General features: G+C 39.9%; 2 protein-coding genes across 3 annotated transcripts in view; both read right to left on the bottom strand.

Annotated features, from left to right (window-relative positions):
* Nucleotides 1-10,480, bottom strand: part of LOC117303043 (FK506-binding protein 15-like) — a 62,933-nt gene extending 52,453 nt beyond the window's left edge. For both annotated transcript variants that reach the window (XM_033787094.1, XM_033787093.1), the window contains exon 1: nt 10,334-10,480. In XM_033787094.1, the coding sequence (XP_033642985.1) occupies nt 10,334-10,386 (53 nt within the window). In that variant the 5' untranslated portion in view covers nt 10,387-10,480. The remainder of the gene's footprint in view (nt 1-10,333) is intronic.
* A 1,465-nt stretch (nt 10,481-11,945) lies between these two features.
* On the bottom strand, nt 11,946-13,910 carry LOC117303381 (beta-1,3-galactosyltransferase 1-like). Its single transcript, XM_033787556.1, has one exon. The coding sequence runs from the start codon at nt 13,875-13,877 to the stop codon at nt 12,594-12,596; it is 1,284 nt and encodes a 427-aa protein (XP_033643447.1). The 5' UTR covers nt 13,878-13,910; the 3' UTR covers nt 11,946-12,593.
* Nucleotides 13,911-15,883: the final 1,973 nt, after the last annotated feature.

Here is a 15,883-nt window from a genome sequence, read left to right on the forward strand (position 1 = left end):
CCACCCACCCCCCCTACAAAATTCAAGGCCTGACAGGTCAAATACAATCAATGTAAGATCCAAATTCCCTTTAAAGGCAGTGGACACTATTGGTAATTACTCAAAATAATTATCATCATAAAACCTTAATTGGTGACGAGTAATGGAGAGAGGTTGATGGTATAAAACATTGTGAGAAACGGCTCCCTCTGAAGTGACATAGTTTTCGAGAAAGAAGTAATTTTCCACTAATTTGATTTTGAGACCTCAAGTTTAGAACTTAAGGTCTTGAAATCAAGCATCTAAACGCACACAACTTTGTGTGACAATGGTGTTTTTTCTATGGCCAATTGAGCTCAAATTTTCACAGGTTTGTTATTTTATGCATATGTTGAGATACACCAACTGCGAAGGCTAGTCTTTGACAATTATCAGTAGTGTCCACTGCCTTTAGGCGCTGTTTGTTTGCTTACGGTCATGTCAGTAAATAGTAAGAAGAGCCATGTACTTGGGCAAAGTTAAGCCTGTTTTTTCCTTCTTTCAAAAACTCGGTCAACCTGTCCAAGGTTACAACTGTCCAAGAGTTTCCTTCATTTATGTTTTCCTAATTTGTCCATTAAGTTCTTCAGGATATCAAGAAACATTTGCTGAAGGAACTAATTCTGTCCATCCTGGTGGTGGACGTTTGGTTCACCGTGGCAACAGTTTTTCCCTCCAAGGAAAACCCAGCTGGAAAATTGGATGTGTCACTCATTACAAGTTATTTGGTTATATTACATGACTGTTTATTTCAAGGAAATCATCTGCAAGTAACAATCTATGTTTAATATTAAGAGACCTGTAGTGTATGTAATCATTTAAAAAAAGAAAAGAAAAAAAGGGCACTTTAAAGTGATCCCCCATGCTGCCGCGTCTTGGGCTGTATCGTAAACTTGGGTGTGATCCCTGGCATTACGGCAGTTAATGATTGGCACCCCAAAACAATGATATTGACAAAATACGAAGACTGCCAACGTATGTCAAGATAGCTCAGTTGGTAGAGAGATGTGGGAGGAAAACCACAACGGAGATAACCTCCGCAATCAGGTAGGGACTGGAAACCCAATCCACATGCAAAAGCCTTGGTCTGACGTGGGATTCGAATCGGGGTCCACAGAGGTAAAAGGCAAGGAAAGAAACAAGCGAGTAAAGACATCTTGGGCCTTGTTTTACAAGTAAAACAAATAATTTATGGGTTAAAAAATAAATGTAACTGTTTGGTGAACTGAAGACAAATGGGTGTTCCCCACGTTTGAACTGAAGGTATGGAAGGATAAAAAAAAAAAAATCATTTGGCCAAGTTAAACCGGTAATGGTAACGGCCTACATTGCACATGTGCATGTACCTAAAAAATAATTAAAAACATCAATGCATCAAAGGTAATTAAAAAAAAAGAGTGACATCAACTGACAGGAAAAGATTCAGTAAATAAAACATACAACAACATTAGTTTACATACAACATCCATGACAACTTTGTCTTGGTGAAAACGTAGATGCTATCCCAGAAAGAGCTAAGATTGATCATAGAGATTTGAATCAATCCATTTTAACAACGCGTCAAAAGATGAATCTTGGTGCTTTGTGAAATCAAGCACAGTAGTGCCCCAGTCTGACCATAGCATTAAAGTTAAGTACAAAGCATTTTATATCGTAAATATTATCATGGAACGTGTCACTCACAACTGTTCTTCGATTTGGAGGGAGTGGGTGGGTGGCTGTCATGACAATATGTACAACACAACAATAGCCATCAAGCACAAGTACAAAGCATTTAAGATTATGAATATTACGGGATGTGACAATCACAATTGTGCTTTGATGGGGTGAGGCCCTGTGGCACTCCCATTTCTAAAAACATAACACAAACTCGGATGTCATTGACAATCACGTTTCCGGCTGCGTTCCCATCAATCAAAGTAAACAAGGACACTCTGCAGAGTAGTACACGCAAAACAGCGTGCCAAACTTGGTCCTGACAATGGCAACGAATGGTTCTTTTAAGAACGAATCAAAAGATAGAAAGAAAAAAAAACAAGCATGCGGACGAAGTTACCTTCTATTCAGCGGAACAGCCACTGCTGGCGTCCTTAAGGCGTGGCCGCTCCGATTTCGCATCCCCTTCATGCTTTTCTTGCGTCCAATCATGGTTCACTCCTTTGAACTAAATGTAATACACTTCTGTATTTCAGTATGTACGTTTAGGATGCAGTCCACGACTCTATTTCCAGCTTATCTATTAGTCAGAATTCTCCTTTTTTAGAAATTGTGAAGTCATCACAAGACGCGCTCAGCGCTCACAACAAGCTGTTTTTTTTAAACAGTGGTTGGAGTTTGTGTCTTTCGACATGAGCTAATTCTAAGTGACAACACTGATGGGGGTTGGGATTCATGTAAGATTTTCATGCTAGAGTCCAATGCATGTATTGACAGCACATGGGTTTGAACCTCGACCAGGTTGGTTGGAATGCTAAGTGCCCTATGCTAGAAAATAATAGGTTGGTCTGTTTTTAGACATGAATTGTCATTTGTTATGCATTTAAACAACAACAGTAAGTATATTCCATGGAGAACATACCCAAGCCTAGACTAGATTTTCACAAGGCCTCATCATTCGACTTAAGACATTGTAAGATGGTCTATCAGTATAATCATAGAGATTTGTACTTTTACATCAAACTTAGCAAATAAAATAAGATTTGATTGGGAGTTTATATCAATCTTAGCCATTTGTGAAAATGTAATGTTTTCGTCAAGGTTATCAGAACTTATTCTACAAAAAAAGTGACTGTCAAAAATTCAGACACTCAAACATTCTGTTTACTCATGGACTTGATCATTGTCTTTAATGCTCAGTTCTAGATGTTTCACACAGGTGTACAGTTCACAACATTTCAGTAACATTTATCTACAAAAGCATTGTAAATGTCATAGCACGCCTGTGTAAGTATAAGTCCCTGATCCTCGTCTATAAATAATAACAAGGAAGTGGCCTAAACTAAACTGGAATAACCTTGTTTGTGATTGGTCAAATGGTTACTAAGCTTGATTGTGATTGGTCAAATACTTCCTTAGCTTGTTCATAACTCATCTAGTGGTTCCTAAGCTTGTTCATGATTGGCGAAGTGATATCCTTAATCTTCAAAGTTTTTCAGTAACTGTCAATCCATTTTTCCAACGGCCTTCAACACAATGAATCTTATAGGTGAAAAGTTTATACTCAAACAGTCAAAGTGAGGTATGGCTACTAAAAATAATGAACGAATGTTCAGTTCAAAAACATTGACTCACCACTTCACGTACAGAACACAAAATTGTATTGCAGGCCGAGGTCTACACTGTGCCACATACACTACAATTACAACTCTGAACTTCAAGTACAGAAGTCTCATTAACATCGCATGCAAAAAATGACAGCCAGCCCTTCCAACACCGAAGGCCTTTGAAAGCCCCACCCTGATTGGTGGAGAATTCCAGCAGCAGGAAATTCCGTTTCCTTTTGGTTGGGAAATGATAAGGTCATGCAGTGTAGCTGTGTGTGTTCAACGGACCAATCCAGTACAGGGTTACTTAAGGAGGCAAGGGGGCCTGGGTCGACCAGACAAGACGTTGTAAGGGGAGGGAAAAGGTGATGAAATTTTGAGCTATTCTTGGAGCAGTGGAAATCCTGTCAGTACTGGGTACACGTTGGTTTTCTTAAAGGAATGGGACCTCATTGGAATCTGACAGTATGGGTCTTGTGTCAGACAAGACGACTCACATAACAATAACAATAACAACAAATTCTTATATAGCGCATTTCACAATAACCGTATCAATGCTCTTTACATTAGTGCCCTGGTCATGGGGCCAATAACATCCCTGTAATGTTTCTCAGCTCCCTCGGGAGTATACAGCCCTGAGCTGCCTGTAAGGCGCTTGTGGCTTTTTCATATACAATATCAACTTCTACCCTCGCAGGTACCCATTTATACCCCTGGGTGAAGAGAAGCAACTATAGTAAAGTTTCTTGCTCAAGGAAACAAGTGTCACGACCGGGATTCGAACCCACACTCCGGTGAAAACGCACCAGAACTTGGATTCGATGCTCTTAACCACTCGGCCATGACACATACACAGGCATTAGATTGGGAACTAAAAAGAACAAGGTCTGTTGGACAAATTTGGCAAGCCAAGATTTTGAGAAGGACCCTCTCACTAACTCTTCAAAACCCAATTCCGAGGATTCCAAGCAAAATTAAGACACAAAAGTGGGGCGGGGGGGGGGGGCATAAAGTTCTACATGTGCTGGTTAGCCAGACCCCTTTTTGTCAGTTAGAGCAGCTTTCAGATGAAATCCTAATTTTGCATTAATGAACAACCAGGGCCCTGCAGGGAATCTAAATAACAAAACTTCTCAGTATTTGCCCGTTTTGATCAGACTTTTGGACGAGTCTTAATTATGCAAGCAATTGAAAAGCCAAATTCCTCATCTTTCATAATGTGCTCCTGTCAATCACTAACCCTCATTTGCATCAGTGGTCAGTGTACACTGTAAGACAGAGAACCAGCTTGTGAAATATTAAACGAAGAAACTGTAAATAAATAGTAAACTCTCAGGTGCAGCGATGTTTAAATCTCTTTGAGGGATTAATCCAGAGGTCGTCGGTTCAAGTCCCGCTCTAGTTTATTTTCTTTGTTCAACACCAAATCACAGCTTAAACCGATCAGAAGACCTTTGACATATCCTGCTTATTCTTGGAAATACGCAAAAAAAACAGCGCCAAGAATTCGGTATGCAAACCATTTTTACCACAGAGTTCACTGTCACCGAGTATCTCCAACTCTACTTTTGTGAAGAACAGGAACGAACTCCGAGTAAGATTTTATCAAACTTAGCAAATTGTATCAACTTTGTTGCCTCTAAAAATTGTTTATAAATATTTACTACTTGTAAACACTGTAGCTGAACCTTGCATTCTCCTTGCAATGGAAATTCATGAGAACAAGAGCTAGGCATGTTTGACAAAGTTATAAACAATTCTCAACTTAAACATAAGGCTTTCATAACTTAGCCAACAGAGGGCTCACTTCATAATTTTTACAGTCCATCTTGCATAGCCGAGGAAGTCCTGCATAAAGTTTCAAAGGGATACAGTGCTTTACCAAATTTATCTTGTGAGTGAACAGGAAATTCTCAAGGAGACTGAGTTACTGGGCTTAGCAACTGGCTTTTGTATTTATTTATTTATCATCATAATAATGACAAATGTACAATATAATTCACAGGAGGCTCGATTGAACAGAATCTTGTTCTACAAAACTTGTTCTGGACTTCTATGTAGATCTTGCAAATCAAGACCTCGTGCAAATGATATCATCAATTATTGCCGAACCTTTTGGGGGTTGAATTGCCTTGGAAACACAAAGCATGCAAGCACAAGTAAGCCCACACAAAACAATGACTATACATTGTTGTATACCTTGGCTATAGGTTGGGCCCTGAGTCTCAGCTGAACAAAGGTGCAGAGGACGACCGTCTTACTCGGTTAACAGCTGACTCAAGACTGCCTCGTGGCTGGCCCGCTCGCACAGTCCAGTCGCTGACACGCTTGGGTGACTTTGTTATATTCAATACGTAATGTCTACAACATAATACTGTACATCACTACAATATGTACATGTATCATGAGGCATCAAAATAACTCACGGCACCACAGCAATTGCCATTGTGCCCTGTGCTTTTGCTGTGGTGTCCTTGGACAAAGTTCCAACCAATTAAAACAAATTCATAGAAGTGCCCCTTACCAGAGAAAAACTTCAGTGCCCCCTTCATCAAGAGCAAAGTTTACCCTCTTTTCAAAACTTCTGTGCCCCCTTCATCAAGAGCAAAGTTTACCCTCTTTTCAAAACGTCTGTGCCCCCTTCATCAAGAGCAAAGTTTACCCTCTTTTCAAAACTTCTGTGCCCCCTTCATCAAGAGCAAAGTTTACCCTCTTTTCAAAACTTCTGTGCCCCCTTCATCAAGAGCAAAGTCTACCCTCTTTTCAAAACTTCTGTGCCCCCTTCATCACGAGCAAAGTTTACCCTCTTTTCAAAACTTCTGTGCCCCTTCATCAAGAGCAAAGTTTACCCTCTTTTCAAAACTTCTGTGCCCCCTTCATCAAGAGCAAAGTTTACCCTCTTTTCAAAAATTCTGTGCCCCCTTCATCAAGAGCAAAGTTTACCCTCTTTTCAAAACTTCTGTGCCCCCTCCATCAAGAGCAAAGTTTACCCTCTTTTCAAAACTTCTGTGCCCCCTCCATCAAGAGCAAAGTTACCCTCTTTTCAAAACTTCTGTGTCCCCTTCATCAAGAGCAAAGCTTACCCTCTTTTCAAAACTGCAGACTTTTTAAAAACTTTAGCTCCAGCAGGGATCTTCACAATGCTCAAGCTATACAGGGTAACAGGCCGAAAGATGTGAGTTGCATGCTAAAATGGGCAAATTGTGGCCGATACATCAACAAAAAATAACAATAAATAAGTTAAATATATTATTAAGACCAAGTTAAATAAAGTCAACCTCAAGATTGCACAGTAGTGCTTTTAAAAAACAAGAATTAACACCAAGTAGAAAATAGTCCTAGAATCATGTTTCATTTCAATGTCCATTAATGTCCGCCAGACAGTTTGCATATGCAATCATGTCTGCCCGGACGCTGCTGCATAATGCAATTGTGTCCGCCCGAACACATTTGCACATGCAGTCCGCCCCCATGCAAAACTGTCCTTGCAGTAAATTAAACGCCCTTGGTCGACGGAACACGTTGGTAATTTTTTACAAGCTAAGTGCATGTCATGAATGACATGGGAAATGTTCGGCCGTTGGGTATTCGCTGCAATCATAAAATACGTGACCATTCATGCTGCATATTATGTAGGTTCAGTGCATGCACGCTCGCTTACGCGCGCACCTTACACATGTAAAGTCATGTACAATGTTTGCCGGACGTTTTTTGCATAACCCCCAAAAAACAAAAGTTTTTGCAATCTGCCCCCCCCTGTAGTTTTGAAAAAATTCTCCGCTATACCGATTTAAGGCTAATGTATATCTTAGGCCATGGACAGTTGCATGCACAAGGCCCGATATCTTTTGAGGCCTGCACTTTGCCAAGGGCTTGTACCATTCTCAGAACTTCATGGGTGTTCCTTAGTTTTACACAATGATCCCAAACAGCTCATCACAAAAACTCTACTTGTCAATTGTAACACCAAGCTAAATAGGTATCACATAGTTTTGATTCCTAAAACCTCATCAACCAGAACAATTTACAAACCAGTGGAAGTTACCTTTAAAGCCTTTAATAGATCCTACCTTTAAACCGAAAGGTCAGCCTTATTCTAATGGCATGCATGTCACAGATTCATTGTTTAATTCGTTTGACAAGTAAAAAAAAAAAAAACTGAATTTGGATTCCTAAAAAAAGGAACAAAATCCAAACTTCTGTTTCAGACAGACACATAGCAACTATAAACAAATCCTACCTGTTTTTACGCATGATGACATCCTTTTGATAAATTATTCCAAATCCAGAGGGGGGCTAACCGGACTGACTTTGTCACAGCAACGAACACTAAAACTACTTAAGTTGCAAATTGACAAAACATGCCCAAAGAAAATACAACTGTTATGCAGGCTCTTGGGGCAACTGCGGAGGGGAAGGGGGTGAGTCACACCCCATCGTCCTGTACTGAGTGACAATGTAGAGACAGTGAGGATTGGGATGTAAATCGCTGTGAACGACACACAGGACACTTGGGGGCACCAAAGAAATGACTAACTCTTTCTGGCAGATATTATCTATTAAAAGAAAGACAGATGTGCTACATGTATGCTGGAGAATATCGGTGCGAATGCGCACTAGGTAGACCAGGGCCCAATTTCATAAAAAGCCTGTACGCATAAAAACTTGCTAAGCACAGAAAAAACTTACTTAGAAGAAACTGGTTACTGCTTAACTCTAAAGCAAGGAATCAGCGCCTAAGGAAGCAGGGAATTCCGTGAATACGTCAAGGGTATTTCGCTGGTTGCTTCCGCGCACCCCAGGTTATTAGGCATGAGTACACGATTATTTTGTGTGTGAAAATTTTGACACAAAATGTAAAACTGCCCACTCAGGCGTTGCAGTATCTTGCCTACCAGAAAGCCCCCTGGAATATGGTTGTTTCGTATACAAGGTTAGTTGTTTTGTAAACAAAGGTTACAAGGTCTCTACAAATTTCCCTTTAAAATACTCACCTCAATCAACGATGTAAACGCCAAGGTATGCAGTGATATAACATAGATCAAGGACCTGGTTATAAATAGTATCATCCTGTTACTCATTAAGACCCAGAGACCTAACAACAAAGGTTACGGTAAGGGTGAAGTACTAATTAATAGACAGAAACAAGGATTAAGTCCAAGGTCTGTTGGACTCATGTTTCAAATTCAATTTGCACAGGGAAAGTTGGTGCTGGATTATGATTTAGGCGACTATGTACAGTAGTATACACATATTGACTGGCAATGAGATTTCCCCAGAGGGACTTTGAGTGACCAAAATAGGGTCACTTACAGGCCCAAGGAGGGCTAGACGTGCACTTTTTACCGAATTATGCCAGTCCACATTGTTTTATAACACACCTCGGTCTAAAATGTGAAATAAGAAAAGAAACGTCAGGCCATTAACTATTTTTGGCATTCATACCATAGGGCCTTTTGATTGGTAAGTTGTTTGCTAATTCTATTTTCTCATAATTAAATAGAGCAGATTACAACTAGCTGATCAACAATTTGACCCAATAAAAAAGGAAATTAACAACAGTGATAGTCCAAACGCTTTTCCCCTTCAAGCCAAGTCCATAGCCAAGATTCAACAGCGGACAATGTTGAGTCATTGTCTAATTGCTGACAGTTTAAGGTCAAACAAGACTGCAGTTCGAGGCCAGAAGCTTAGTCGGGTCATTGTAGGGACACGACACTTATAATTTGGGATGGGACATGTTTTATGTAAAGCCATGGATACCGTCAGTTGTGTAATGCTAGTAAAACAACAGACTTTACAGTCTAAAGGGTCTATGTACTTTTTCCTAACAAATAACACAATGTCCACAGATTTACATTAAACTTTAAACACAGTTTGAAGATTATGATAGTAGAAAGCTTCCCTTGAAATTTTACGTACTGAGGTGCTGTAGTTTTTAAGAAATGAGTAAAACAAATAGTTTCCGTCTCAGTTATAGCATGTAAAATCATATTAACCAGTTATGCTATGGTTTTGGTATAATATCATAACTGGTTAATGGGATTTTACATGCTAAAATAATTTTTCGTCTTTCTGAGACAAAAATTATTTTGTGACTTGTTTTACTCACTTCTCAAAAACTACACAACCTCAGCTAGTAATATTTGAAGGGTAGCTTTCCACGTTCATTATTTTCAAACCCTGTAAGTTTAATGTAAATCTGTGGACATTTTGACAAAGTACCCAAATCCTTTAAAGAGAAAGGGATTGCCACAGTGTTTCTGGCATGGTTTCGCAATGGGAGACTTTCTGGGACGATAGAGGGCAGCAGACTTACCGGGTAAATCCATTGTTCTCAGAATTATGCGCATGTTCAGAACTACGTAAACAATGGAAATTTACCCGGTATGTCTGCTGCCACCTAGTGTTGGAAAGTCTCTTATTCCATGCTTACAACCGACCCTAGAGCCTCAGTGCAAGACGTTCAAACTATCGCAATCCCCTGTTCCACTTTTCCATCCTCCCTGTGCACTATCAAACGTTAGCATGCGCTGTTGGAAAACTTCTAGCTCACCCCACACCACCTCCACCCTCTGTCAGTGGAATGTGTTCTCAAGGGCAAGGTCAATATTTTGCGTTTCAGCTACTACTAGTACTAGCAGTAGACCACTAGTAGTACGTAGTACTACCAATTCCTAAAGGAAGAGTAAAGTTTTAAAAAGAGAAATACAACAAAGTCACGAACTTCCATTCCCATCATTACTCTATCTAAACAAAAAATCAAAAGTGGTGGCCGGATGCCGACAATTTTTCTTTTAATTAACCCCTCCCAATATGTGGTATAAACTCAACAGCAAAGCTTCCAACTTTCTCTTCTCTTCTTGCCGACATGTCTGAGAGTGAGACCCCAACCCACGCCAAGCAAGGGGCCATCAGTCATTTCCCTTTATACCACAAAAAGCAATGGCATGTGTACACACTACACAGTCATGACAGCACAGACCGGTACAAAAGTTGGCTACGGACAATTGACAATTTTGCCATTTTTCATAAGTAAAAAACGTTCATACTTTCCAGGTGGTGGTCCGAAATCCCCTTCTCCTTCTTCTCCGTCGAAAAACATGTCTGCTTGGTGTCCAACCTCGACTCGAACCTGCAAATTTTCGGGTTGGTTTTGTGACTCAAGCCGTGCAAAGCATTGACCCCTCCTCCTAGCTGCAGAAAATGGCCGTCTGACATTTTTTGGGAACCGAGTAGTTGATGTCAATAGTTGATAGTGTTTCACTTTTGGCCGGAACTTATTTAAGAAGAAAAAAGTTTTCACTTGTTTTTGCCAAATTTATTTGATCTCAACTGGTCAACAATCCGATGGTTTGACCACAGACTAAGGGTCTAGCTTTCTCTGTGGCTTTCCTAATTCGACCCCCATGTGATTCACAGGCCTAAAAATAAACCATATGAATAAACCAATGCTGAGTTTTAAACAAAAGAAGAAACAATGGTAATATTATTTGACTGAACAGACATTGTGAAAATTTGTCATTTGAACCACGATCTTGGTGTAAAAGAATATTTAGAACAATATATGCAAGGCCGAGGCGGACAGATTTCTAATTATAGTAAAATAGTGCCCCCGCCCCTGAAAAACGACCTCCCCCCCCCCCCAAAAAAAAAAGTTCCCAGTTCCCGGCCCTATACAAACAAACTGAAAAAGCAGGTCACATGGATGAGTGTTAGAGTGTGTTTTTTAAGAGATAAATGCTTGTCATTCATAATGATAAATACACCATCGGCGATTTACAGGAAAAGGTAAAAATCCTAGCATGACCCGCCCCCCGCAATAGAATAATGTGTTCCATGTGTGACCCCAACTACACGTTACACAACACTCGCAAACGTACACACAAAATCCGTGCATGTGACAGTGGATCATGGTTTATAAGTGCCGCAGCGCCCTCTATCGCTAGTTTGTACTAATTATTAAAAGTGGGGTACTAATATTATTCTTTTCTTGCCCGGATCATTTTGAGGAGTACCTCCTTGAATTCAGCCACAGAACGGATAATTTTGTGATGTTCAGCGAAGTTTTGTTCTCTTTTGTCATTATCCCAGAAATGTTATTGTTTTCTTCCTGCAAAATAATAACATCAACTACTCTTTTAAAAATCAATACAGTTATTTCATTTTATTTAAAATAACCTAGACATTAAACATCTGAACATAAAATTGCAGAGACACAAAATAATATGATTAAAAAATGTATTGTATCGTATAAATGTTGCATAATTTTCCCTAAAAGCATAAAAAGCCTGATTCGTCTCGGGTCAACTTAACCCGGAATACTAATCAATTGCCAAAAGCGTCGCCGTCGATTTCACAAAACTCTTCCTAACTTACGACTTATCTAAGTACTTAGGACGAGTCCCAACCCTGCACTGTAGCATGCAGACCTTAAGATTAGTCCTAAGTAAGGAAGAGTTACTCGTCATAACTTGAGATAAGACGAGTCCTAATTATAGACTTTTGTTCAAATACAAACTTCATAACCACAAAATTCAAGTCTCTTCTCAAAACTTATCTTATGTCACAGGTTTTCAATGACTAATTTTGTTGTGTCTGTTTGTCTTTGTGTTGTGTTTTGTTTCTGGTTTTACTGCGCCTTGAACACCCAGCAGGGTGGATATGTGCGCATTACAAGTCTTATTATTATTATTAACCAGAAGCTGAGGAGAATATGAGTGCCGACAGTTGAACAACCTCTACCTGGCAAGTAGACCAGCACGCACATGGAGTATTACATGAGCAAACCAGCCCTATGCTTATACATGTATTTTTATCTTTACAAATTCTGTGTAAAACCTTTTCAGACTCTTTCAATGGCGTTTTGAGAGAAAGTGAACAGATCCTTGAACTCTGTAATATATTTACGAGCAATGTTCTTGGCCACAATTGCATAACACTTTCAGCAAAAAACATATTGCTTAGAACACACAAATATTACTTAGCATAACTGGATACCAGCTTACTGCTTATTCTTGCTGAGCAAGAAAAAAAATCTGATTAAGCTCAGTTTTCTGCTCGATGCCTTTATGAAATAAAAATTAATTCAACATTAATTATACTCATACTGTACAGGCAACTAAATACTTTTAAAAATCATTTTTTACTGAAATATAATTATCCTCATTTCACCCATATTATCTTATACTTTGTCAACTTTCTTGAAGTCAATAATCTATCAAGTTTTTTGGATGGCATCTCAATTATAATTCAGTGGTTTGTCTATACCCTATCAGTTCTTTAATCAATATAAATAAAGTATTTAATCGGCTATTTAGGCCCAACAGTTTTTAAAGGAGGCGTTGTTTTTTTTGCCGAATCTGTCGAAACCACTTTTTGTTTGTCTTTTTCAAGGAGAGCTCCAACTGTGTTGTTCCACATGAGTTTAAAGTGTTCATTAACTTGATTCTCATTGTGTCGTATACCAATACCAATCCCTGTCCTCAACGCAACTTGCTTGTTAACAATGTACTGTTGATAGTATCTGCTTAATCTGGGTTTAACTTTCACCTTGGCCAGCACAATCCCAATGTACACGTCGTCCAGCTTGAAAAACGGAACATTCGCTGATGTTTTGTAGACACGAGTTGCTACGTCCGATGAGAAGACGTAGCACCCACCGTTCAGCCACGGAGGGTAACTTGGACGGGAGTATTCCTGTTTTGTGACATACCACTTGGAGCCTATGTCCCGATGGGGTTTATAACCCGTCCTGAGATTCCCTTCGGCGAAGTTAGCTCTCGGCATTGTCTTGAGACGTTGGACGAGGTTCCGTACATTAATCATCATGTCAGCGTCTACGCTTACGACGTAACTGACTCTCGGGCAGTGGGTCATGACCCACCTAAATCCCATCAGAGTCTTATAAGTCAAATTGAAATATCCTTCGTTGAAATCTTCCTGGATGAAATCGTGTGTCCGTTCATCCTCATTCTGGAGCATGCCCCTGACCGCAGGATCTGCTGACTGACCAACCAAAAACATAGTTAGAATACGCTGGCCCAGTACCTCGGTGACACCGCCCCATGTCTGACGAATCTGCTCCCTGTCAAATCTCTCCTCCGGCTTGCACTTGACGAGAAAAACCAAGAAGAGGTTTCCATTTTTGTCGCTGCGGTTTTTACACGCCCCTTCATTAGTTATTGTAAAGTTAAACAGGTGAGGGTTTACAGCTGGTTTTGGATCCGGTTTAACAGCTACCTGTACCTTTATTGGTTTTGAGGCATGTTCCTTATTTGCTGTGACAGGCTCTACAGCTTTAGTCCGGTTGTTTGCTACCTTTCCGACGACGACAGTAACATGGCGAAATGTAGTGCCGATAAAAGGCTTCGTGGTACCCGTTGCATGTGTACTCGTCACAGTCGCCGCACCACTTGACCAGGAAGTGTTTCCACTGAATGTCACGTTGATATTTCTCTTGAATGTAATAATATCTCCCAACGTAACTCTGTTTATCCTGGGCCCATACCTCATTACACACATCAGATTCAACCAAAAAACACCGTAAATGATAAGAGCAAAGAATATAGTGCGTAACTTTGTAACTCTTGCCATTATTATTAACAGAGACTTCGGATACTCATAACCGGCGACCCGTCTGCTGCCTGTACGTAGGCTACTTGGGCATGTCCCCCTTAACATTTTAGAACATACAAAACGTGACGTATAAGCTCAAGAAACAGCACAGGTGTTTTTGTCTGTTTTGCTTTTCTTTTCTAATGCAACGATGGCGATAGGGCCTTGACAAGCCTGTTAACGGAATGGGTGCACAATCTCAAAAGAATTGCGTATTCGTTTACTGACCCGTAATCTTTAAGACGGTCTCTGACTCTTTGTAATCAAAAATGTATACATGTACATGTAGTCTTAACAAGAGTTAAAAAGGGCTCTATTTAAAGGCACTGCATGGACACTATTGGTAATTACTCAAAATAATCGTAAGCATAACAACTTGTTTGGTATCGAATAATGGACAGCTCTTGATAGTATAAAACCTTGTGACAAACGACTCTCTCTGAAGTAACGTAGTTTTCGAGAAAGAGGTAATTTTCCACTATCTCGAATTTGATTTGAGACCCCAGAAATTGATTCGAAATCAAGCATTGATCTTCCATTATTATCTCGCAACTTCGACGACCAACTGAGTTAAAATTTTCACAGGTTTGTTAGTTTTGGCATATGTTGAGATATACCAAGTGAGAAGACTGGTCTATAACAATTAGCAATACTACCCAGTGTCTTGAAGTGGGTGAGCGGCTCAATAGTCATTGTCCATTGTCATCGAGTCATTTAAACAAAACAAAATACATTGGAGGGGGAACTGCAACTTCCTTGTAACAGGAAAACGGGTAAGCAATTAAAGGAACAAACAGCTGCAAAGTGGTCTAATAAAAATGAATATGAACAAAAATGAAACGAGCTCAGTTCATACTTAATTTTTATATCATTACCTGTAATCAATTTCAAATACGCAAATGGACAACAGTTGGGTATAGGTCAAGCATAAAATGTTTTTGTGCCCGAACCCAGGGAGAGAAAAATTCAATTCTATCACTCAATTTGATCATGGGATCACTAAATTTGATGAAACTTTCCCGGATTTGTTGGATAGTGCTTATTGAAAAAACTGAAGGATTGGAATAAATTTACTCTTACAAAATGAAGTGGTGTGATTCCCCCACCTTTAATTTAAAACACGCTCAAGGAGAACGTGATTGGTAGAGTTTGAAACTTTGCATGGTGGAAATACGATCTGGAAAGGTTTACGGTAACACCATGTAATGATAATCTCTATTGCGTTTGGGGGTGGTTCTGAAAAGAACCGTTGGTTTCAACTCGACGTTTCGATCAGTATGCTCTGATTGTCTTCTGAGACGTAATTGGTTTTTAAGCGTGATATGCGTGAGCATGTCGACATGTGAAATATGTCATGAAAGAGCGAACAACAAAAAGGAACAATCAGACCAATAAAAGAAGCAGTGATCTCCAGAGGTTATGTAGTCTTTGCTCAAGACGACAGGACAACTCTATGGTTAAAGAAACATGACAAACAATTAGAGCGACCTCTATTGACAGCAGATTGCCAACATGCCCTTTTTAGACGATCTCGGGCATTCGATGACCTCATCGTGAAAGACCAAAACCACACGAGGCAAATGTATAAAATCCCCTGGAAGTTGGAGTTCCTGTTGTGCCAGGAGGGTAACACTCATACAGAATCTCGGATGCTTCCCGTCACAGAAAAAAAAAAGATGTATCCGGTAATTGCCTTTTGGACAATGACAACAGTCAACTCAAAAGCCAGAGTCTGTTAATGGTGTGATAGTTTTACTGGCGGGGTGCATAGTTTGTGGTTGTGACTCTGGGTTCACGTAACGGTCTACCGATGTTACGCTTAGGTCATAGATGTATGTTGGATACCATGGGGTCATCAGCAACTGTGTCCACCATGTGACACATAATGGTACTTTGGAGACCGAACGATTACTTTAGGTTGTACCTATATACACCGATGTGTGTTAGCACTTTATGAATGGAAAACAATGACAGACATGTTGCTC

This window comes from Asterias rubens, chromosome 19 (genome assembly GCF_902459465.1).
Source record: "Asterias rubens chromosome 19, eAstRub1.3, whole genome shotgun sequence".
Classification (NCBI taxonomy): Eukaryota; Metazoa; Echinodermata; class Asteroidea; order Forcipulatida; family Asteriidae; genus Asterias; species Asterias rubens.

Bases quoted from the DNA above. Each gene is read 5' to 3' on its own strand.
- LOC117303381 (XM_033787556.1), bottom strand. From the start codon at position 13,877: ATGGCAAGAGTTACAAAGTTACGCACTATATTCTTTGCTCTTATCATT.